At 47.0% G+C, this 24,926-nt stretch overlaps 1 protein-coding gene across 2 annotated transcripts in view; it reads right to left on the bottom strand.

Annotated features, from left to right (window-relative positions):
• The window catches only part of LOC141158236 (cytochrome P450 4V2-like), a 127,559-nt gene that overhangs the window by 90,043 nt on the left and 12,590 nt on the right, over positions 1-24,926 (bottom strand). For both annotated transcript variants that reach the window (XM_073645358.1, XM_073645357.1), the window contains exon 3: positions 1,999-2,084. In XM_073645358.1, coding sequence (XP_073501459.1) covers positions 1,999-2,084 — 86 coding nt within the window. The remainder of the gene's footprint in view (positions 1-1,998; positions 2,085-24,926) is intronic.

The raw sequence follows: 24,926 nt of genomic DNA, 5'->3' as shown, positions 1-24,926 counted from the left end.
CAGCCTAGAAAATCGAATCACACTATGATCATAATTCTAATAATAATAATTTTTATTTCTATAGCACCAGCATATTCCACAGCACTTTACTTTTAGAAGGGACTTGTACAGACAATAAAGATATTACAGACATTACAACTCAACAGCTACCAAAAGGAGTGAGGACCCTGCTCGCAAGCTACAATCCATGAGGAAATAGGAGAGACACGAAAGGTGAATAGTAAAATGTGATTGTATTGTATGGTCCAGCCATCAAATAATAAACAGGGTCTTCAAATAATGATCTCGATGGTCCAGATGGATGGAGTGGAGGATGGCTGGTTGATGAACACACCATGCAAACACGGCTACGGCGCTAACAAGGAGGAGGTGGAGTAATGTTTTGGGCTGGAATCATGGGGAGAGAGATTGTTGGCCCTTTTAGGATCCCTGAAGGGGTAAAGATGAACTCCATAATGTATGTTGAGTTTCTCAAACAGCACTTCCTTCCATGGTTCAAGAAGAAGAAAAGTGCATTCCGCAGCAAGATCATTTTTCTGCATGATAATGCACCATCTCATACTGCACATAACACATCTGCATCTCTGGCTGCTGTGGGCATAAAAGGGGACAAACTTATGGTGTGGCCCCCATGCTCCCCTGAGAACCCCATTGAGAACCTCTGGAGCATCATCAAAAGGAGTGTCTATGATGGCGGGAGGCAGTTCACATCTAAGCAACAGCTCTGGGAGGGTATTCTGTCCTCATGCAAAACAATTGAAGCAGAAACCATCCAAAACCTGACAAATTCAATGGACGAGAGAGTTCAGAAGCTCCTTTCGAACAAGCGGTCCTATGTGCAAATGTAACATCACCTAGAATAAAGTTTTGAGTTGAAAACTGTTTGATTTCAGTTTGTAATAACCTGCTAATGCTTATAATTTCAAAAATGACCATTTTTTTGTTCTTTATTAAAATGAAAAGGTTGAAAACTCTGCTGTGCATAATAATTTGGAACATGCAGTTTGAGTTTTTTATTTTTTCAAAAATATACTGTTATCATAGGCAGTTTGTACAAAAACCTTTCAATTGTACTCTAATAGTTATTTGACTGGAAAATTACAATGACTACAATTCATATAGGTAATTTGGGAAAATCTGAGAAAATATTATTTGCATAATAATTTGAAACACAGTATATAAATATGTGACTCTTCAGATTTTGGGTTATACTAGCCTGATGAAGAGACCTGAGTAGTCTTGAAAGCTTGCAATTTGTTAGCATCTTTTCAGTTAGCCATTAAAAGGTATCAACCACTGAGGACTCTGTAATCAAAATATTTTTTTATGTCATTGCTGTGTACTATACACAGCTAATGACATAAGCTGACTTTCACATGAGTACTGTGATGACATGCACAGGGGTCTTCAGCAGACCCCTGGCTGTCACAGCAACCCATCGGTGTCGCATGAGAGCCAATGAGCGGTTAGAACAGCAAGCCCCCCTGCTGGCGCGGTGTTAATGCCGAGAACTGTGCTCCGCTCAACCCGCGGCTGTTAGAGCCAGATAATGGCTGAATAAAATATATATGCGGGCTCGACTTGCGAAAGACAGGGAGACGGCATATGATGAACATGATACGTCATATATCGTTAAGAGGTTAGATGACCAGAAATTGTTTATTTCACGGTTCGACAAATTGTCACTATGACGCCTCTGGGTTATACAGTAGGACAGAAGTAGACACTGACAGAGGAGGCCCCTGTGCAGGAACTAAATATGGGTCCCTTTTTGTGTCTGTGACAAAATCTGCTTGTTGCATTGGAGGTGGAAGTGGGCCCCCATACCAGTTGGACTACTGGTTGCACCAATAGTATGTCTGCCGTAGGATAGACAGTACATGAGCGATTACCATATAATGTAGAAAATGTTTCTATTGCATTTCTATCGTTGAAATTGTTTAGGCTGAAACTGCAGAACACTCATTTAATAGAAGTAAATTATACATATTTTGTTACCTTGTTAGAAGACCTAACCCGAGCCAAGGATGAAGAAACTTATAAGCAAATGATTTGTCCATGTGTTTTGAAGAGCTCAGTATGGGCTGCAAAACAGAAGATAAACACGTGTAAACAGGAGTATGATAAACTTTTCTGTTCTCCCTACTTGAACCTCTTTTCTACATTTGGAATAATAAATGACAGCACCCTCCTGGTAACAAGAATGTATTATAATGTCGACTAATTATGACTACACTGATAAAGTAAAAGAGTGTTATCATGGGGACAAACAGAAGGACCCAACACCAGGTGACTTTTGTAGACAACCAGTAGTACTGTACATCACCTGAAATCGCTGCAGAAAAAAACGTTTTTTAAAACAATTTCATATTTAAATGAGTCGAAAGGGAACCTGACATCGCAGAATTCTCTCTATTAGCATTGACCTTTTGCTTTTAACTGATGTGCATGTTATAGGTAGCAGGTAGTGCTAAAGGCATAAAATAATGTTGTATTCCCACTGTGCCCCACTCCGTCACCTGGTCGGGGTGGTAGCATGGAAGAGTTATTTTTCAAAATTTGACAAAGGCTGATGACTTAGTAAAAGTAGTTTTATTGCATATTTTGGTTCCTTTTTCAAGCACCTGACAAAGGTACAAGACCCTTTCCAAAACATACTAAAATGACTTTTTTCTATTTTAGTGGCACTCATGCATATCCTGCCTTTATTGCGTGGACTCTCTGTCATCATTTACATAAAGTCCTGAAAAACCTGTTGGTCAAACCACGTGAAAATCTTCAAAATTTGACAAAGGCTGGTGACTTGCTTAAAATATCAGATCATTATTTTAAATTCGTTACAAAGTCATGATAGCAGAGGAAGATGAATGTAGATGCATTTCGACACACAGGTCTTAATCGTAACAATTTATGACAAGTTACGATTAAGATCTGTGTGTCGAAACGCGTCAACGTTCATTTTACTCTGCTATCATGAATTTGTAATGAATTTAACATAAAGATCTGATATTTTAAGCAAGTCACTAGCCTTTGTCAAATTTTGAAGATTTTCACCTGCCTTGACCAACAGGTTTTGCTGGACTTCAGCAATTTTTGGAGCTGCGGTAGTGGATTTGTCATACTGGTGAGGGGAGAAAAGCCTCTCAACCTGCTAACTACAAAACACACATCATTTAAAAGGTAAAACCAAGCCTTGTGGGACCACATGGTTCCTTTAAAATATGTAAATTATGACAAATAGTCCATGAAACAAAGGCAGGATATGTATGGGTGCCACTAAAATAGAAAAAAGTCATTTTAGTGCATAAAAAATAACGGGTGTTGGAACGGTTCTTGTACCTTCATCAGGTACTATAGAAAGGAACCGAAATACACAATAAAACTACTTCTTTCTATCTGCTTTATTCTCTTTGGCGGCACTCATACATATCCTGCCTTTCTCGTGTGAACTATCTGCCTGTCATTTACATTGGAAGCTGATCCTATTTAGCCGTGAAGGAGGAGCAGTCGTGAACTATCATTTTCCTCTTTGTCTCAGTTGTGCCTGTGGTTGCACAACCACAGAGGGTGAGTAGGACATATATATCCCATTGGATACAGTTATACTATTTTACTCTATGGAACATCTCATGTTTCCCTTGTCTTTAACATTTGTAGGTATTTATTAATATCTAGTGAGCAAGAAAGGCTATAATTTATTTTCCATTACCCAAAGTCTGTTACAGCTTTTTCTGCAGTTTCCCTAGACATTTACAGAATATAAATAAAATAGAAAAAATGAAAATATGGATAAAAAACAGATAAAAGTCAAATCCAGCACACTTGATAGAAAAAAAATGATGTGAATTCAGCCTAGGGACTCATTCACACATCATTCTTTTTCTCATTGTAATTTTTTTTTCATCGCTCCCATGAAAACAGACTGTTTTTTTGTTTTTCAATATGCTGGATCCATTTTAGTCCATGTCTCAGTCTCAACTTTTATAGTTATGGTATAAAAAAATATAGAGGATTTTCAAAGCTTCTATCAACTACTCAGAGAAAAAACTGATGATACCTGAATGCTAATCATTTTTTTCACGGTCCCATTCACTTGAATAAGCGACTTTGATCTGCAAAGTGTATCAAAATAGTATGTTCCCTTTTTTTGAGGAACGTCAGAAACATGAATATACCCACTGAAATGTATCTGTGTTCTGACAAAAACAGAACAGGTATGACAAAAACTAACTTGTGAGTTAGCCTTTAGCAAGAGCCATGTGCACACAGCCTCTATACCTGCACATGGTGCACTGGGAGATGACATGTTGTGTGTATGCACAGCATAGTACTATGCATGTATGTGATGTGCTACTCCATCAGCAATGCTAAAGAAGAATATCTCCAATATACTGCATCCAAGGGAGCATGACACAGTGTTCACACTCTATATGGAACCTTGATTATATGGATACACTATGGACTGTATACATCTTTACAGGGGTGGACACAGTATGAAGAGGGACCCTGTGCAAGAACAGTATATGGGCCCTTTGCCTTCCATTTATGTGTCTGTAACTGTAGCTGTTTACTGCCTTGGATGTCTTGACCAGCCCAGGGGATGGGGATGACTCGGTACCCGGGCCTTTAGCCTTAAGGATGTCGCAGTGGTTGGCTCCCGGGCCAGTACCCTGGGGTCTCTCTTTAAAAGCGTTGATAGATGTTTATTTTATAAAAGTTTGTGACACCACCTGTGGCTTCTGGTGAGAATCACCAGCGCTGCAGCAGCCCGCTGAGGCCGATGATAAGGCAGCTCGATGGTATAGCTCCCCACAGGTGGAGCTAGGCCTCAGGGCAGCGGATGCAAGGGGATGCAGGACAGGCGAGACCCAGCCGAGTCGGAGCAAGAACAGGGACAGACACGATAGTCACTTCAGTACCTTTTACTGATGGAAAGTCAGGCACTTCCCGGAGCACTGTAGGGTGAAGGGTGCATGTCAGGATCCTCCCCAATGAGCGGGTTTAGGGCCTCCTGTTACTTGCCTCTGCGTAGTAAGTTTCTCACCTGCCTGGAGCTAGGCCTAACTTTGTCTCTGTCCTGCGCTGGCTGACCTTGTGGTAGGGCCTTTTCTTGGAGTACACGCTCCTCAGCTTGCGGGGCCTATGTGTCTCCCGGCTCTGTTACGTATCAGCACTTTAGCGATCCTGGGACTTGTAGTTCTCCAGGGATTCCAGTTATACCTTACTGGGTCATAGAGATCCCGGTAAGCTTCGGACCCGGTGTCCGGTAAATTCTTCGGGGTGAGCTAGTTAAGCTCCTCTGCCCCCTATATACTAACTCTCCACTCGCCTTCGGCCTACTCGGGCCCTCACTAGGCTACTCACACTAACAGCAGCTTGCCGCGCTTCACCGATCTTATGGCGCCGGCACACCTAAAGCTCACTTCTCTGAGCTACACTGAGTCTTGATCTGGATGAGCTCCACTACAGGATAGCAATTGCAGGAGCTGGAACAGGCTTTTGCCCTCTGAGGTAACTCTTCTCAGACTGTACTGGACTCACTGCTAAACCAGACTAGACTAACTGCTGCCTGGCTCCACCTTCCCTATTTATCTATCCCTAACGGGCTCCCTCTGGTGGTCTGAGGTGGAAGGTGAAGATGTGTGAATGGTTATGGGGGCCTCTTGTGGAGGAATCCATCAATGCACTCTTCCAGGATCTGTGATACCAAGCGCAGCTGGGCCGTCACATTCCCCCCAGTTAAGCTCAGCACTCCCGGGCTGAAGTACATTTTTATAAAACAATAACAACAGGAAACATGAACAATGCAATAACAATAAGAACAATCTTCCCTTTATGGGAGGCACCAAGCTTTAACGTTGCATAACAAATACGAAGTGTCCTCAGAACTCAAGTCTCTTGTGGTGAGGTTCCCAGACAGGATGTCCATCTCACAGGGTAGAGTACTTGGTGGTTTGAGGGACCTGTTCCAAACCCTCAACGTAGGCCCTGGGGTGGCTGCAGGGCATGAAGATCCCGAGTTGGACCTCCAATAGAGCCACTCCCGACAGGTTTTCCTTCTGACATCACCTAAAAGGAGCACTCCAGGGAGTGCAATTATATACAATAGCAGTTTTTGGGCTGCACACAGTCCTCAGCCACGAAGTTCTTAGGTAAATAAGAAAGTAATTAATAAGGTAAAGCACAAATTGATAAAAACATACATTTTCATGAAAACACACAATTAATACAGTGCATTACAATTTTAATACCCCAGGGGTAACTATCTACATTTTCAGAAACTTTGACCATCTACTGAGTGTACCTAGCAGGGGGTTTAGCTCTCGTGCTACGTGTTGATCTGCGTAGTGCGGTGGTCTGTGGGGTATCAAAGTCTGCATTCTCAGTTACCCTACCAGTTCTACGTGTGACCAAGTTGTAAAACTGCCTTAACCTCTCTCTTGCAAGTTCACCATTGGCTGGGCCCTCTTGCTCTGCTCCTACCGGGGATCCTTCATCCGTGGATACTTCTTGAGCTGGCTCTTCTGCAGCACTTACAGGTTCAACTTGCTGTGGAGGGTTCTCTGGCTGTTCGTATAATTGGAGTACTGGGATGATTACTGCACTTCCTATTTGAGGCCAATCAGCTGGGAAGTCTCCTAGGTCAGTGTGTATCACCGCTTCTTCAGGTTCTTCCGGGATTGTGAGAGGCACTTCTTCCTGGGGTTTCAGTAAGTCTGGACACAACTTTAGGTGATCCCTGGACACTGTTGTAGACGTTTTTCCTCCATCTCGACTGATTATGCATGTCTTCTTATTGTCAAATCTTGACGGTAACACAGTGTAGGGGTCTTTTTCCCACTGGTCATCAAGTTTATGGTTTCTCCTTTTCCTCTTTAACACCACTTCTCCTGGTGTGAAGGGTTCTGCTGGCGCGTTTTTGTTGTAGTGCGCTTCCAGCTTTTCTCTCACCCGAGTGAGACTGTCCTCGACACAGGCTTGAACTCTTCTGTACTGCTCTTGTATGGTCGTGTCCCAGTCCTCAGTGGTCATATCAGCTTCAGGCTCAATGACACCAAGCTCCAGATCCATGGGCAGCTTTCCTGGCCTTGCCCGCATGAGATATGCCGGCGTGCAATTGGTGGAACTTACTGGTATATGATTATACAGATCTACCAGGTCAGTTAGTAGGTCTGGCCACTGGTTTCTCTCAAGTGGTATGGTCTTTAGCAGGTCGATGATGATGTTGTTCATCTTTTCACAGAGACCGTTGGTTTGTGGGTGGTACGGTGTAGTTCTGATCTTTTTACAACCATACAAATGGCAGAACTCCTTGAACAACTCAGCCTCAAAGGCCGGGCCTTGGTCCGTCAGCACCTGCTCAGGGTAACCATGGGGTCTACAGAAATACGCTTGGAACGTCTTTGCTGCTGTCTCTGCCGTCAGGTCTTTGACGGGGGCGACCACCAGGAAACGGGAGTAGTGATCCACCATGGTCAGAGCATAGGAGTACCCTGACCTGCTGCGGGACAGCTTGACATGGTCCAGGGCCACGATCTCCAGGGGTCAAGTCGTCTTGATGGGTTGCAGGGGTGCCTTCTGGCTGCTGAAGTCTTTTCTTCTTAGGCCACAGGGTCCACAGTCTCGGCACCACCTCTCAATGGAGCTGCGCATTCCTACCCAGTAAAATCGACACTTCAGCAGGGTCTCTAGCTTTTTCCAGCCAAAGTGCCCCGCCTGATCGTGGTAAGCTTCTAATACCATCTGGATGTCTATCTTCGGGACCACTATCTGCCATACCATCTCATGGGTTTTTGTATTGACGTACCTCCGGCACAGCTTCTCACGGTAAATAAACAGCCGGATTCTCTCGTTCCACAGCTGCTTTGCTTGGAGAGACGCTTCCTTCTCCAGGGAGGCACCTTCTTGGGTTATCAGCTCCTTGATGCGGCTGACAACCGGGTCGCTGTCCTGGGTCTCTTTCCAGCTGTGGTGAGGCAGGGGGTTTAACGTCTTCCCATGCGGCTTCCTAGAGGCTCGTTGCTCATGGATCATCTCATTTCGGTGAAAGGCAGGTAGCTCAATCTCTTCCAGGTCATCCACTTCTTCTTCTGTGTCTGACTGGTGAGGCATCCTCGACAGGGCATCGACGTTGGCGTTCTTGCGGCCCGCCCGGTATTTTATTGTAAATTGGTAGTTTGACAGCCGAGCCATCCATCGTTGTTCCAGTGCTCCCAACTTAGCTGTTTCAAGATGGGTCAAGGGGTTGTTATCAGTGAAGGCAGTGAACTTACTGGAGGCCAGGTAGTGTTTAAACCTTTCAGTGATGGCCCAGACCAAGGCCAGGAACTCCAACTTGAAGCTGCTATAGTTCTCTGGGTTCCTCTCGGTCGGGCGGAGCTTCCTGCTTGCGTATGCGATCACTTTCTCTTGGCCATTCTGCTTCTGACTTAAGACAGCGCCCAGCTCTTCATTGCTGGCATCTGTATACAGCAGTAACGGTTGGCTGTAGTCAGGGTAGGCTAAGATCTCATTGCCTGTCAGGATCTCCTTCATCTCCTGAAACGACTCGGCTTGCTCCTTACCCCAGTGTAACGGGGGATTTCTGCCTTTGGGGGACTGCCCTACCAGGAGGTCTTGCAGAGGAGCGGCTTTCTTGGTGTAATATTTTACGAACCTCCGGTAGTATCCTACTAGTCCCAAGAACTGACGCACCTCCTTGAGGTTCTTTGGCAACGGCCACTTCTGGATGGCTGTGACCTTCTCCGGGTCTGGTGCTACCCCTTCTGGACTGACAATGTGCCCCAGGTACTGTACCTTTTTCTTGAGCAGGTGGCACTTTGAGGGCTTCAACTTCATCCCGTACCGGGACAGTGACTCAAATACCTCTGCCAGGTGTTTCAAGTGGTCCTCGTACGTTCTGGAGTACACTATTACATCGTTCAGGTAAAGTAACACAGTCTCGAAGTTGCGGTGTCCCAGGCAGCACTCCATCAATCTCTGGAATGTTTCGGGGGCGTTGCAGAGTCATACTGTTGAACTCGCAGAGTCCCATCGGGGTGGTAAAGGCCGTTTTCTCCCGATCCTCCTCAGCCACAGCTACTTGCCAGTACCCACTAGTGAGGTCAAGGGTGGAAAAGTAATTTACAGACTTTAAGGCAGCTAGGGACTCCTCTATGCATGGTAAAGGGTATGCATCTTTATGTGTAATGCGATTTACTTGACGGTAATCTACACACATTCTCATGCTCCCGTCCTTTTTCCTAACCAGCTCTAGGGGAGCTGCCCAGGGACTACAACTATCCCTTATTACTCCCGCCTTCCTCATGTCATGCAGCATTTCTTTTGCCTTCTTGTAGTGGGCTGGTGGTATAGGCCTATAATGTTCTTTGATTGGGGAATGGTCACCTGTGGGGATATGATGTTGAACCCCCCTTAACCCTCCCGAAGTCAATTGGATGTTTACTGAACACCTGTGCATATTCTTGAACCACCCGGTGTACACCCTGTTTTTGATGGGCTGGAGTGGTGTCTGTCCCAACATGGAGCTGTTGACACCAATCCTGCACCTGGGTTGCAAGGTCATTATCCTCCACTTCATCTGGTGAGGTTAAGGACTCCGCCTCATGAATACAGTTGTTATTGACAGCATGAAATTTGGCAACAGTGGCATAACCTGGCAATCTGACCTCGTCTTCCCCACAATTGAGAAGACGGACGGGCACCCTCCCATTACGTACATCTACCACTTCTCTGGCGGTTAAGAGCGTGGGTCTGTGCTCGGAGCAAAAGGGTTCTACTACCGCCTGGTAGCTCTGTCCTCTAAGACCTATAGCAGCTCTACACCAGATGAGCATTTCACTCATTGGGGGGATGACAATGGGTATGGGGTCTGTTACCCGCACATTACCGATTTCACCGTCTGTTAACCTTACTTGCTGTTGATACATCAGGACTCGGATCTCCCTCTGCAGTGCCCTCCTCTGTCTCGGCCTGGCAGTGTCGGCGATCTGTTGGAGCAAGAACACAACTTCTCCCAAACAATTACCAACAATGTTAGTGCCAAGTACCATATATGGGTTGGTGTCATCAGGATTAGTCTCTACTACAATTAGCCCCTGGTCCTTCAGCTCCACTCTCCCCACCTTTACAGTCACATTCTTAACCCCGAGTAGGTTAAGGGGGAGTCCATTTGAGGCGTAAACAGAAAGATTTGGAGCTGGCGGACGTAGGTCGTCCATGGACCAGAACCTCTTGTAGAGGACGTCAGGCATGATGGTTACCTGAGATCCTGTGTCCAGCAGAGCATGCGTCGGGATCCCGTCCAGCACAATGGACAGGAAAGGTCTTCCTCCCACGAACCTGTTGTACCAGTCTGATGGGCCTGGTGAATTTACTCCTGGGTGTCGGCCCTCGGACCCAGGGTTTTCTCGTTTAAAGGACAATTCTGGGCGATGTGTCCGGTGTTGCGGCAGCGGTAGCAGGTAGGGTCCTTCTGTGGACGGCGCTGGTCACTGGTCCTCGGCGAGGGCGGTTTTGGCCTCCTCCTCCTTCGCATCCAGGGGATATCCTCAGGGATATCAGCTAACAGGATCTTCCCTCCTTCCTTGGGCTCCGTCCGCAGCTGCAGAGCACTCAGCACAGTGGTCAGGGTTTTGCTCAGCTGACGCACCTCAGAGCGCAGACTGTCCAGTTCTCTAGGGGACGTGGCTGGAACCTTAGCTTCAGCAGCCACTGGGGAAAAGGTGGGTGTAGCAGGCACTGGGGTAACCCCACCCTGGTAACATTGGATGGCATTTGCTTCCAGGGGCTGCAGTCCTTTTATAGCCATGTCCTTAAGGTTGGCAAAGGTGGCATCTGGATGATCCAGGGACCACCAACTCACATTCCTGCTCTCCTCTGGAGAACTGTTCCTTTAGCATTTTGTTCTCATTTTCGATGCTGGTTGGACTAACCTGGTTCAGAGCCCGCAGGGCCCCCTGTAGACGCCAGGCGTAGTCCCGAACATTGTCCTCCGGTTGTTGGGAACAGCTGTAGAACCTCATCCGGAGGTCCGCCTCAGTAAGGTCCTCAAAGACAGTCTGTAGTTTTTGGAATATTGTGGACACGGACTCCTGGTCTGCAGCCGACCATGTTTCCACTTCCCGTTCCGCAGCACCAGTCAGTTGTCCTAAAACAACGGCTGCTCTTTGTTTACCTGTCATAGAGTACATGTCCAAGATACCACATATTTTCCGTTTGAATCCAGACAGGGTATCTGGTTTGCCGTTGTACTGGGGGACCCACTTTTCTCCAGGAATGTACGGTAAAGTCATAGGAATGACAGGTGTTACAGGCGCTGCTGGTGGAGCGGCGGCCTCGGCCTGCCCATCATCGGGCGCAGGCTGAACCTCAGGGACGTTGACCAGTATGTCGGCGTTCTGCTGTTCGTCGGACATCTTGGCGCCCCCCTAGTTAACCGTGGCCTACCTTCTAGTTTTTCTTCCGGTAGGCCGCAGCTCCGCAGGTGACAGTCGTCTTCAGGACCTTGCGTCGCTTGCGTCCTACGTCAGAGCGTTCAGCGACACTCCTTACAGGACTTGGCGCTTCCTGGTTTAACGTCGAGGGGTGGGGCGTGTCCGGGGCTTCGCGCTCTTTTGCAGGTATGCCCCTAATTTTCCCGCGGTTACGCCCTTCTTCTCGCTACGCGGCCCAACAATGGTGGCAATCTTCACCACAACTTTACGTACACAGTTCAGAATAAAGGCGAACAGTACCCGGTGGCAACGGGCATAACACTCCGTCGTTGCAGCGGGCACACTATCCAGTTCGTGACGCCAGGAAAGATGACAAGCCCAGGGGATGGGGATGACTCGGTACCCGGGCCTTTAGCCTTAAGGATGTCGCGGTGGTCAGCTCCCGGGCCCGTACCCTGGGGTCTCTCTTTAAAAGCGTTAATAGATGTTTATTTTATAAAAGTTCGTGACGCCACCTGTGGCTTCTGGTGAGAATCACCAGTAGTGTTGAGCCACCCCCGTAGTGTTCGAGTTCGGTTCGGTTCGTCGAACACCCGTGTGTTCGCCGAACTGTTCGTCGAACTGTTCGTCGAACACCTTCGAACACCGTAAAAAACCAATGGCAGGCAAACAAAAACACATAGAAACACATAGAAAACACCTTCAAAGGTGTCCAAAAGCTGACAAACTGCTCAGAAGACTCAACTAACACATGGAAAAGTGACAAGTACATATAGTCATGCGAAAAGAAAAGAGGTGGAGGAGTAAAAGGAGGGGGAGACACAGATATAGGCATGTCATGCCCTTCTAAAATCCAAAAAGTGAGAAGCCGACACGTTCAGTCCGCTCCTGCCCGTGCCACCTCCGTGTCGCCGGGTTTGTGCCAGAGCCGCGGTGAACCCTGACGGCCAGCCCCCCTCTCCCAATACAGGTGCCTGTCCGCTGGTGGGTCGAGCGAGCCCCCCTGTGGTGGAGGCAGCTCTAAGCTTTTTAATTTAAATTGTCTCTCTAATTTGAATAAATACACTTTAAATCCATTTACAAGGATCTATTGGAGGGCAAGTCTCATGTCAGCAGCCGCGTAATTCCAGCTCCAGTAGCGTCCACTAAAGCTGCTGCAGTTAAAAAGCTTTTATAAGGATCGAGCTCGGCTGTCCACCGCAAGGCATCCTACTGCCAGTCCGAGCCCCTATGCCTTGGGGTGACTCCTGATGCTCTTCACTGAGTATCCCGTGGTCCCGAAGCATTTCCTTTGAAAAAATGAAGTGTCTAAACTACAGGTGGTGTAGCTTGCTTAACAGCCAGGATAATCCGCTGACTAGCAGACCCTGCTACTAGGCACAAAGTATTTCCTGGGCTAGATGCAGTTAAAAATTTCTAATTAGATACTCTCGTTGGATGCTGAGAAAGCATTCCATAGAGTCTCCTGGCACGCCATATATGATTCTCTTAAAAAGCTTGGGGTAGGGGTCTAGGGGACCCTTTTATAGCCAAAATCACGGCCCTGTATCGCAATACGTCACCTAGGCTGAAGAAAAATGGAACTGTAGCACCCTGAGGGCTCGGTTGCTACAGAGGTATTGCACCTCACCCAGAGGTGTGATATCTCACTCTCAGGTAAGGATGTAGTGTGGATCAGGACCCGACACCTGCATGCATTACACCACATTGCCGTGGGGCAGGGCGACCAATATGCCCCTGAGATGGGCACGACAGTCCCTGTCCCTGGGTGGAGTGGGGGGAGGGAACACTGAGGAAGGGGAACCCTGTAGTGCAGGAGCAGGGAGGAAGCAGTTCCTGGGTGCATTGAGAAGGGAGTATAAAAGGTGGGCACCATCTTAGTTCAGTGCAGAGAAGTCTGAGCAGAAGTGGCAGGGAGCAGGGGCTCTGCATGAGCTCTGCTCCGGAGGCGGGCCTAGTAACAGAGGCCCAGGCCTGGAAGAGGGAGAAGGAAGGAAGAGGAGCGTAGAAGGCTCCAGGAATGAGGAACGAAGGGATCTCAGGGGTGCGGACGGACGAGTCGCCACCGCACGCCCGAATCCACCTGCGTGGAGGGGTCAGGCCAAAGGGGGAGACCGGTCCCCGAAACTAGTGGAGGCAGGAAACGACCCTCAGCTAGAAACAGGAGGCTGTGACATTTTATGTGGCGCAGCCCCTCGCTACACCCGCTAGGAAGGCACCACATAGGGTCAGGGAAACTGGCGCCAAGTTTACCAAGAGGAGGCCCGAGGCAGCCGGACAGAAGGGTTGGTAAGAAAGGCCAGACAAAGGACACACAAAGGGGGTCCTGTGAAGCACTCCAAAGTTATCTGGGAGTTGTCTGAGCCCCTCACCTGGTGAGCACAGTACGACGTGGGCAGCCGTTACCTGCAGACGTGGTCTGGATAATAAGAACTGTGAGTAAAGGCCCTGGACTGCATCACTGACTCCGTGTCATTACTGCTGCTGCCCTGCACCATCACCCCCATCCTCCGCATACACTGCCCTGAGGTTATACTCCTCCCGTGGGGAGTTATGCTACGCTCTGCTGCACCCACAACACCAGCCTCAGCGGTCTGCCCTGGAGCGGCAGTTCACTCTGACCGCAATCCACGGGTGGCGTAGTCGGACATTTAAACATCAAAACCACATAAATAGTTCCGCCACTGGTTTGACCGCCCTGAGCCACGGAACCGGGTTGCCGCCACGGAGACTACAACCACCAGCATCCACCAAAAAGGGTCTGGCTCCGGGTGTCCCAAGGCCCAGGGGGCGCGTCAGAACATTTTCATCACCTTTCACAATCACCAATGGGACAAGGCAGGGATGTTCTCTGTCCCCTCTCTTATACATCCTAGTGACGGAGCACCTGCTCTCATCAATTCGCCATAACCCCAATATTAGGTGGATTGAGGTGGGAGGCACCGAGTACAAGTGCTCTCTATTTGCTGATGATGTCCTAGTATATATCACTCAATCACATATATCCATCCATGCTGTTATGGCTGAAATAGATCACTTTGTTACATGGTCAAATTTTAAAATCAATGCAGCGAAGTCTGAGGCCCTCGATGTCTCCCTCCCTAAATCCATATAGGATTCCATCCAGTCCAACTTTCCCTTTGCCTGGCCCTCACAGGGTATCAAATACTTAGGAATTCCTATTCATAGAGACCTCTCCCATCTATGTTATCTTAATTTTGGGCCCTTTATTGAACAACTCCATACAGACCACGGTTGGCAAGTTAGAACTGTAAGATGCATTACGTGAACCACTGGTGTTTTGTGGAAAAGCACATGTACACTGTGTTCCAAATTATTATGCAAAAAGTGTTTAGGAGTGATAAGGGAAGAATTTGTTTGTTTGTCAGTTAAACTCATTGATGGTGATGTGTGTCAGGGCTCTTTATATCACTGTAAGCAATTGCAGACACCTGTGCTAATTAGTTTGGCAGGTGTGTCCAATGAAAGGCAAGACTACTTAAGAAGGCTGTCTCACATTATTAAGCAGCCTACATTTTCTGCCAAAATGGGAAAGAAAAAGGATGTGTCGGCTGCTGAGAAGCAACAAATTGTGGAGTGTTTAGGTCAAGGCATGACTACAATCAACATTGTGCGATGATCAGGATGAAGTGTCTTGGCAATCAAGAAGTATGTAGCTGATTCACAGTACACACGTGTGCGTGCTGATAAGGGCAAATTGAGGACTCTTTCCTACAGGCAATTACGTCAGGTTGAAAGAGCAGCGGCAAAAAAGCCTTGTCATAGCAGCAGACAAGTTTTTGAAGCTGCTTGTGCCTCCAACGTCCCCCGAACAACAAGATGCAGGGTCCTTCAGAGGTTTGCAGCTGTGCATACGCCATCCTGTCGACCTCCTCTATCCACTTCACACAAGCAGAAACGGCTCCAGTGGGCCAAACATTACATGAAGACTGATTTCAAAACTGTTTTGTTCACGGATGAGTGCCGTGCAGCGCTCGATGGTCCAGATGGATGGAGTGGAGGATGGCTGGTTGATGGACACCCCACGCAAACACGGCTACAGCGCCAACAAGGAGGAGGTGGAGTAATGTTTTGGGCTGGAATCATGGGGAGAGAGATTGTCGGCCCCTTTAGGATCCCTGAAGGCGCTAAAGATGAACTCCATAATGTATGTGGATTTTCTCAAACAGCACTTCCTGCCATGGTTCAAGAAGAAGAACCGTGTATTTCACAGCAAGATCATTTTTCTGCATGATAATGCACCATCTCATGCTGCACATAAAACATCTGCATCTCTGGCTGATATGGGCATAAAAGGGGACAAACTTATGGTGTGACCCCCATGCTCCCCTGACCTCTACCCCATTCAGAACCTTTGGAGCATCATTAAAAGGAGTGTCTATGATGGCGGGAGGCAGTTCACATCTAAGCAACAGCTCTGGGAGGGTATTCTGTCCTCATGCAAAACAATTGAAGCAGAAACCATCCAAAACCTGACAAATTCAATGGACGAGAGAGTTCAGAAGCTCCTTTCGAACAAGGGGTCCTATGTGAAAATGTAACATCACCTAGAATAAAGTTTTGAGCTGAAAACTGTTTGATTTCAGTTTCTAACAACCTGCTAATGCTTATAATTTCAAAAATGACCATTTTTTTGGTCTTTATTAAAATGAAAAGGTTGATCGAAAAGTTTGGGGGATCTAAGAGTGTAGCAACCCAGTAGTCATGATTACTTCGAATTCTGACAATATGAGGGTCATGCTGCAGGTAGTGCAGCAAGAAGGCACTTATGTGTCTTGCGCATCTCGGAGCCCCAAAATTATTTTCCGGGCTAGATGCAGCTAAAAATTATTATTAATTTTAAATCTGGTGAAGCTTTAGTATAGATGGCCTAATAGGATCAGTGCTGCACACTGCTACAAAGCCCAAATTATTTTCCAGTCAAGATACAGATAAACATGATTAGTAATTTTAAATCTGGTGGAGCTTATTATAGATGGCCTAATAGAATCAGTGCTGCACACTGCTACAAAGCCCAAATTATTTTCCAGCCAAGATACAGATAAACATGATTAGTAATTTGAAAGCTTAAAACGGTTGGTAGGGTGATTTTAACCAATCATCAAGCTTTTACTCTCCCCAGGATGACACAGGGGTAGAAAAGTCGTTTCGGATCCATGATTTGTTCATCTTTATGAACGTGAGTCTGTCTACATTATCAGTGGAGAGCCACGTGCGCTTATCTGTCAGCACACCACCAGCAGCGCTGAACACACGTTCAGACAGAATGCTGGCTGCGGGGCATGACAAGATCTCCAAGGCGTAAGTGGCTAGCTCCGGCCATTTATCCAGATTGGAAGCCCAAAAAGAGCAAGGGTCCAGTGACACAGTCGTGGCTTCAATGTTTACTTGGAGATACTCCTGTACCATCGTCTCTAGGCGTTGACTATGTGTCAGACTTCTTGTCTCCTGTGGCCTTGCAAAGGATGGGCTAAAAAAGTGGTGAAATGATTCCGCAAAATTGATGTTACCAGCAGATACTGTGGTTCTGTTACGGTTTGAGTGTTGAACACTTGACGGTCCCACGGTTGGCAAGTTGGAACTGTGAGATTCACTACGTGCACCACTGGTATTTTGTGGAAAAGCACATGTAAGATTCTGCAACAGTCTCTGCTGATACTCCTGCATGCGTGCATCCCTTTCTATGGCAGGAATAATTTCTGCAAATTTACTTTTGTACCGGGGATCTAACAGTGTGGCAACCCAGTAGTCAGGATTATTTCTAATTCTCACAATTCGAGGGTCATGTTGCAGGTAGTGCAGCAAGAAGGCACTCATGTGTGTTGCGCATCCAGGAGCACCAAGTCCCTGTTGTGTTGGTGGCGAGGTAACAATCATGCTTCCTTCCTCTGTCCTCTCCCCCCAACCTCGCACAACAGAAATGTGATCAAGGTCTCCCTCATCTGATGAGTCTTCCATCAGTTCGTCCTCCACTTCTTCCTGGGCTCCTGCACCTTCCTCACTAGTTTGGCTGCTACCATGCGCCCTGGTAAAACCATCTCCCCCACCCTCACATGCCTGCCGCCTTGGTGCTGCCGACCGTCTGGACCTTGCAGATGTTAGCCCTTCCGCATACAACTCCTCCTCCTCTACTTCCTCCACCTCCTCTTGTGCCACCACCTGACTCCGAATTCTGTTTAACATGTGCTCCAGCATGTAAATCACCGGAATAGTCATGCTGATAATGGCATCGTCAGCACTAAACATCTTCGTCGCCATTTCAAAACTGTGCAGAAGGGTGCATAGGTCCCTGATCTGAGACCACTCCTCTAGCGTGATTTGCCCCACCTCTGGATCTCGTTGGCCCAGGCTATACGTCAGAACGTATTGCACCAGGGCTTGTCGGTGCTGCCACAGTCGCTGCAACATGTGCAGAGTTGAATTCCACCGGGTAGGCACATCGCATTTTAGCCGGTGAAGTGGCAGGCCCAACGACTTCTGTAGAGATGTAAGTCGCTGAGCTGCGGGATGCGAACGGCGAAAGTGAGCACACAGCGACCGTGCCCTCTGCAGAAGGCCATCTAGTCTGGGATAGTGGGCTAAAAATTGCTGGACAACCAGGTTCAACACGTGAGCCATACAAGGCACGTGTGTGACATTGCCCCGGCGAAGGGCCGCACCCAGGTTTGCAGCATTGTCGCACACGGCCTTCCCTGGTTTCAGGTCCAGTGGAGACAACCATTCATGAAATTGGTTCTCCAGAGCTGACTACAACTCCTCAGCTGTGTGACTCACATTTCCCAGACATTTCAATGTAAAAACCGCCTGATGACGTTGAGCCCTACTGCCAGCATAGTAAGGAGGTGTGCAGGATCCCTTCTGCGCAGTTAGAAAGCTTGTGGCATGACCAGACAGGCTTTGGGTGCAGGTGGAAGACCGAGAGGAGGTTGAGGAGGCAGAAGCAGTGGAGGAACTTTGACATAAAGAGGATTGACGCACAACTCGTGGGGACGGCAAGACTTGGACAGCAGCCCCTTGTCCTGCTGTCACCATAGTTACCCAGTGCCCAGTCAGCGACATGTAACGCCCCTGTCCATGCCTACTCGTCCAAGTGTCTGTGGTGAAATGCACCCTGTCACACACAGAGTTTCTCAAAGAAGCGGTGATGTTGTGTGCGACATGCTGGTGGAGCGCAGGCACACCTTTCTTTGAGAAGTAGTGCCGACTGGGCATCTGGTACTGGGGCAATGCGATGGACATAAGGTCTCGAAAATCCTCTGTGTCCACCAGGCGGAGAGGCAGCATTTCTGTAGCCAAGAACTTGCAGATGGTGAAATTCAACCTCTTAGCTTTCTCATGGCTAGGAGGAAATGGTCTTTTACTTGTTCACATCTGAGGGACCGAGGGCTGGCTATTGTGCTTAGACGGGGTTGATAAGGGTGTCCCCGGCAAACTGCCGGTCTGTGAGGAAGATGCAGGCGGACATGTTAGGTTGCCTTGATCCAAAGGTGGTGCTATCGATGTCGGACAGCGCTCAACACCAGCTGGTGTTACCACCTCCAAAGAAAATTATGACCTGCCAATCACGCTGGCTGTTGCGGGTAAAGAGGTGGCAGATCTGCGCCCCAAAACAGGTGTGACTGCTGTCCCCCCAGTCACAGAGGATGAAGAGGCCGCGGATGCACAAGATATGCTTCATGTCCATGTGCCGGTTCATGCATGAAGTACTCAAACTATGTATTTTTTGGCCTCTACTTAGCTTTTGCTGACAAATGTTACAGATAACACGAGTTGTGTCATCTTTATCGATCTGAAAAAATGCCCAGGCTATGCAAGGCTTAGCACCCATGCGACCTGAAGAGCCAACATGACTTGTGGTGAGAGGCAGAGTTGTGTTTAAGGATGCAGTTGTTGACGTGCTTCCAGTACTACGTCTCTGTCCAGGAAGGCGCAACCTGACCTCGTCGTCACTAGCATCTTCCTCCACCTCCTCTGCTGACCTCATCTCTTGGCTGACTGTGGGTTGACAGTAAGTGGGATCTCCAACCTCATCATCATCACCCTGTGCGTTATCACACCCGTCGTCCTCAGAGCCAACCTGTTCCTGCCCTGACAAAAAACTAAAGTTGTCGCTCCAATCAGGTATTTGAGTCTTATCATCGTCTTCCTCATTGTCTCCACCAACAGGAGTTACAGTTTGGGAATGAGGGTCTACATTATGGTCAGAACCTTCTGCGTCTGGTCCTGGATCCGACTCATAAAGATTCTGGGCATCAGTGCAGATCATTTCCTCGTCTGGATTCACAGAAGCGCTGGAGTCGACCTCTGATTCCCAGGCTATAGTATGAGTAAACAGCTCTGCAGACTCAACCATCTGTTCTACCTCATACTCAGACGGGCAGCTGGAGATTTGGGAGCTGTGAGGAAGCAAGTGCGATTGGGGTGACACCTTTGAGGACTGGAGTATTTGTGATGTTGAAGTTGATGTGGAGGAGAGCCCACTTAAAGGAGCACTTGATATCCGTTGAAGCACCTGCTGTTTTTGTGCCTCATCTGGAATTTGTAGCGATTGGCGTGGCCGTAAGAAAGGGATCTTATCACATTGTCCGCTAAAAGAAGTAGACATTTTAGTTTGGCTGGAAGATGGTCTTTCTTCTGCAGATGTTACTGTTGCTTTAACACCTACCCCACGGACACAACCTTTTTTCCCCTTCCCAACACGCCTATTCCCCTTTCCACCAGCAGCAGGCCTTTTTCCACTCATTCTGGTGGTTAACTAATTAACAACTCTGGAGTTGTTTGCACAAAAAAACAATGGATGGGAACCGAGCAGAGCTGAGTGGCCAAACTGTGGTATTAGGCCAAAACTATTGGCTGGGTTAGATGAAGAAAAAAATTATATTCAATTTGCAACCTGATGGAGGTCAGTATAGATGGACTAATAGAGAAAGTCCCACACACTGCTAGAAGGCCAAATATTTTTTCAGAGCTAGATGCAGAAAAAAATATATTTAGTTTGCAACCTGATGGAGGTCTGTATAGATGGATTAATAGAACAAGTCCCACACACAGCTGGAAGCCCAATATTTTTTCAGAGGTAGATGCAGAAAAAATATATTCAGTTTGCAACCTGATGGAGGTCAGTATAGATGGACTAATACAACAAGTCCCACACACAGCTAGAAGCCCAATATTTTTTCAAAGGTAGATGCAGAAAAAAATATATTCAGTTTGCAACCTGATGGAGGTCTGTATAGATGGATTAATAGAACAAGTCCCACACACAGCTAGAAGCCCAATATTTTTTCAGAGGTAGATGCAGAAAAAAATATATTCAGTTTGCAACCTGATGGAGTTCAGTATAGATGGACTAATACAACAAGTCCCACACACAGCTAGAAGCCCAATATTTTTTCAGAGGTAGATGCAGAAAAAAATATATTTAGTTTGCAACCTGATGGAGGTCTGTATAGATGGATTAATAGAACAAGTCCCACACACAGCTAGAAGCCCAATATTTTTTCAGAGGTAGATGCAGAAAAAAATATATTCAGTTTGCAACCTGATGGAGGTCTGTATAGATGGATTAATAGAACAAGTCCCACACACAGCTAGAAGCCCAATATTTTTTCAGAGGTAGATGCAGAAAAAAATATATTCAGTTTGCAACCTGATGGAGGTCAGTATAGATGGACTAATACAACAAGTCCCACACACAGCTAGAAGCCCAATATTTTTTCAGAGGTAGATGCAGAAAAAAATATATTCAGTTTGCAACCTGATGGAGGTCTGTATAGATGGACTAATACAACAAGTCCCACACACAGCTAGAAGCCCAATATTTTTTCAGAGGTAGATGCAGAAAAAAATATATTCAGTTTGCAACCTGATGGAGGTCAGTATAGATGGACTAATACAACAAGTCCCACACACAGCTAGAAGCCCAATATTTTTTCAGAGGTAGATGCAGAAAAATATATATTCAGTTTGCAACCTGATGGAGGTCTGTATAGATGGATTAATAGAACAAGTCCCACACACAGCTAGAAGCCCAATATTTTTTCAGAGGTAGATGAAGAAAAAAATATATGCAGTTTGCAACCTGATGGAGGTCAGTATAGATGGACTAATACAACAAGTCCCACACACAGCTAGAAGCCCAATATTTTTTCAGAGCTAGATGCAGAAAAAAATTATATTCAATTTGCAACCTGATGGAGGTCAGTATAGATGGACTAATAGAATGATGCTATGCCCAAAAGATTTTACTTCACTAGGTGCAGTAAAAAAATTGGTATTCTATACACAGGTGGTATATCTTGCAACACAGATAGGCTACTCCACTGACTAACACACTCTGCAATAGGCCAAAAAGGATTAGCTTTGCTAGATTCAGCCAAATGCTGTGAAAAAAACTTGCACAGCACTGGCACAGACCTGCCTGGCAAAAACTGATAGGAACTGATGTAACCTAGTCCTGAAAAGGACTCCAATTACAATTAGTCTTTACTCCCACAATCTATCTATTTAAGAGCACAGACCTGCCTGATAAAAGTCATAGGAAATGCTGTAACCTAGTCCTTAAAAGGACTGCAATCACAACTATTCCCTACTCCCAAGCTATCTGTAGATTTGTGCGAAAATTGGCTTGAAATTAACAAGGTATAGCGCACACAGCAACAGCGGTGCCGTCTAACACGCAGCTGCAGCAGTGAGAAAATGGTGGCGATGGGGAAAATGGCTTGGTCTTATAGGGAAAGGACATGTGACATACACTGCCAATGACACATGCCCTTGCTTGTGTGAAAAAAAGCACTTCGCTCCGTGTGTGCGCTGCTGATAGGCTGACAGATTGCACCTCCCCACTGTAAATGCGGGAAAGAGAAAAAAAAAATGGAGATCTTCATTGTTCCTGCAGAGATCCATCCCCTGCCCCTCCCCCCACCCCGCTGTACACTCAAACTGCGTATTAACATTAATTTTCATCATTACTGAGAAAAAATCCAGTTATGATTTTGGCGCACGAACAGTTATCGAACATAACCTCGAACAGCCGAATTTTTCTCAAATTGTTCGTGTTCGCCGAACGGCTCGAACACCGCCCAAAACAGCTCGAATTTGAGAATGGCGAACAGTTCGAGTAGAACAACGCTCATCTCTAATCACCAGCGCTGCAGCAGCCCGCTGAGGCCGATGATAAGGCAGCTCGATGGTATAGCTCCCCACAGGTGGAGCTAGGCCTCAGGGCAGCGGATGCAAGGGGATGCAGGACAGGAGAGACCCAGCCGGGACGGAGCAAGGACAGGGACAGACACGATAGTCACTTCAGTACCTTTTACTGATGGAAAGTCAGGCATGTCCCGGAGCACTGTAGGGTGAAGGGTGCATGTCAGGATCCTCCCCAATCAGCGGGTTTAGGGCCTCCTATTACTTGCCTCTGCGTAGTAAGTTTCTGACCTGCCTGGAGCTAGGCCTAACTTTGTCTCTGTCCTGCGCTGGCTGACCTTGTGGTAGGGCCTTTTCTTGGAGTAGACGCTCCTCAGCTTGCGGGGCCTATGTGTCTCCCGGGTCTGTTACGTATCAGCACTTTAGCGATCCTGGGACTTGTAGTTCTCCAGGGATTCCGGTTATACCTTACTGGGTCATAGAGATCCCGGTAAGCTTTGGACCAGGTAAGCTTCGGACCCGGTGTCCGGTAAATTCTTCGGGGTGAGCTAGTTAAGCTCCTCTGCCCTCTATGTACTAACTCTCCACTCGCCTTCGGCCTACTCGGGCCCTCACTAGGCTACTTACACTAACGGCAGCTTGCCGCGCTTCACCGATCTTATGGCGCCGACACACCTAAAGCTCACTTCTCTGAGCTACACTGAGTCTTGATCTGCATGAGCTCCACTGCAGGATAGCAATTGCAGGAGCTGGAACAGGCTTTTGTCCTCTGTGGTAACTCTTCTCAGACTGTACTGGACTCACTGCTAAACCAGACTAGACTAACTGCTGCCTGGCTCCACCTTCCCTATTTATCTATCCCTAACGGGCTCCCTCTGGTGGTCTGAGGTGGAAGGTGAAGATGTGTGAATGGTTATGGGGGCCTCTTGTGGAGGAATCCATCAATGCACTCTTCCAGGATCTGTGATAACAAGCGCAGCTGGGCATCACAGTCTTACCCCTTGGGACACTGTGGACCCTCTTACACCTTGGGACTCTGTAGGCCCTTCTACTCCTTGGATCTCTGTGGACATCTTTCCCCTTGGGCCTCTGTTGGTACTCCTACCCATTGGGCCTCTGTGGGATGTCTTACCCCTTGGGCCTCTGTTGGTACTCCTAACCTTTGGGCCTCTGTGGGACATCTTACACATTGAGATTCTGTTGGTCCTTTCACCCCTAGGGGCTCTGTGGGACATCTTACCCCTTGGGCCTCTGTTAGTTCTTCTACCCCTTGGACCTCTGCGGGGCTTTTTACCCCTTTGGCAGCTACACAGGTTGCACTCTGATATCTCCACTCCTGCTTCTTTGGGTGCTGTTTTACAGCTTAGTACAACTCAAAGATTGTATAATATAGCGGTTTAAGAGATAGACACAAGTTCAGTGACAACTCTGATATGCCATAATATGCATGTTCTCCACTTTCCCTTTCCTCAGTTAACCTTCAGGGACATTTGTCTTTTTTCAATCGTATTAACTATGTAAGTATATAACTCGGTAACTATAAAAAGTTTACTTTAAAGAGCAGTAAGATAATATATTTGTATAATAAAAATATCTTGTTTCTAATTCTTACTATTTTTATCTAGTTTTTAAAAAATAGACACATTCTTGTTTGTATCAAGAGGCTGACACCCTGTACAGACATAACTCCTACCACGAGAGAGAAGTCTGCAATAGTTGATATTTTAGAAGGGTCGTCTCATCGTATATCTTCAGAAGCGCACCACTCCTCTGCCTGCCTGGTGGCAGTGTGCTCCTGATGATTGTCACCTCGGACCAGCGGCATGGCTGAGCATCCGACCCGACCTGTGCAGAAGAAGTTTAGCCTCGTCATCAGGGCAGTATGTTATAGAGTAGGGTGAACTGAATAGATTGATATATGGTTTTGTGAAAAAAGATTCAGTATAACCCATGTTCTCATCATTTAAACTTCTGCTCTTTGTGGGATTTTCTGACAACTTTCCTTGTACAAGTATGAATACAGAGGTAGCTGTCAGTCACTGATAGGACCGCCCACTGCACAAAGAATTCCACAAAGAACAGAGGATTAAATGAACAAAGCACAGACTATAATGAATCTTTTGTCACAAAACTATATATGAATCTACTCCACTCCCCCTGCTCTATAACATGGTGCCTGCAGATAGGAAGGCATTTTCATAGTGACGGGTTCCCTCTGAGAGGCGTAAATTATGTGACCATTTTAGCATGTTCCAAAAGTTCGGTTGTGCATGATATAAATCCTCAGCAAATTATTTTGCATCATTTTAAACTAGTTATTCACAC

This window comes from Phyllobates terribilis, unplaced genomic scaffold (assembly GCF_046119375.1).
Source record: "Phyllobates terribilis strain yellow unplaced genomic scaffold, ASM4611937v1 Scaffold_1__5_contigs__length_1240528914, whole genome shotgun sequence".
NCBI lineage: Eukaryota > Metazoa > Chordata > Amphibia > Anura > Dendrobatidae > Phyllobates > Phyllobates terribilis.
Note: the sequence above shows the minus strand (reverse complement) of the source record. Positions and strands in the feature narration are given on the sequence as shown.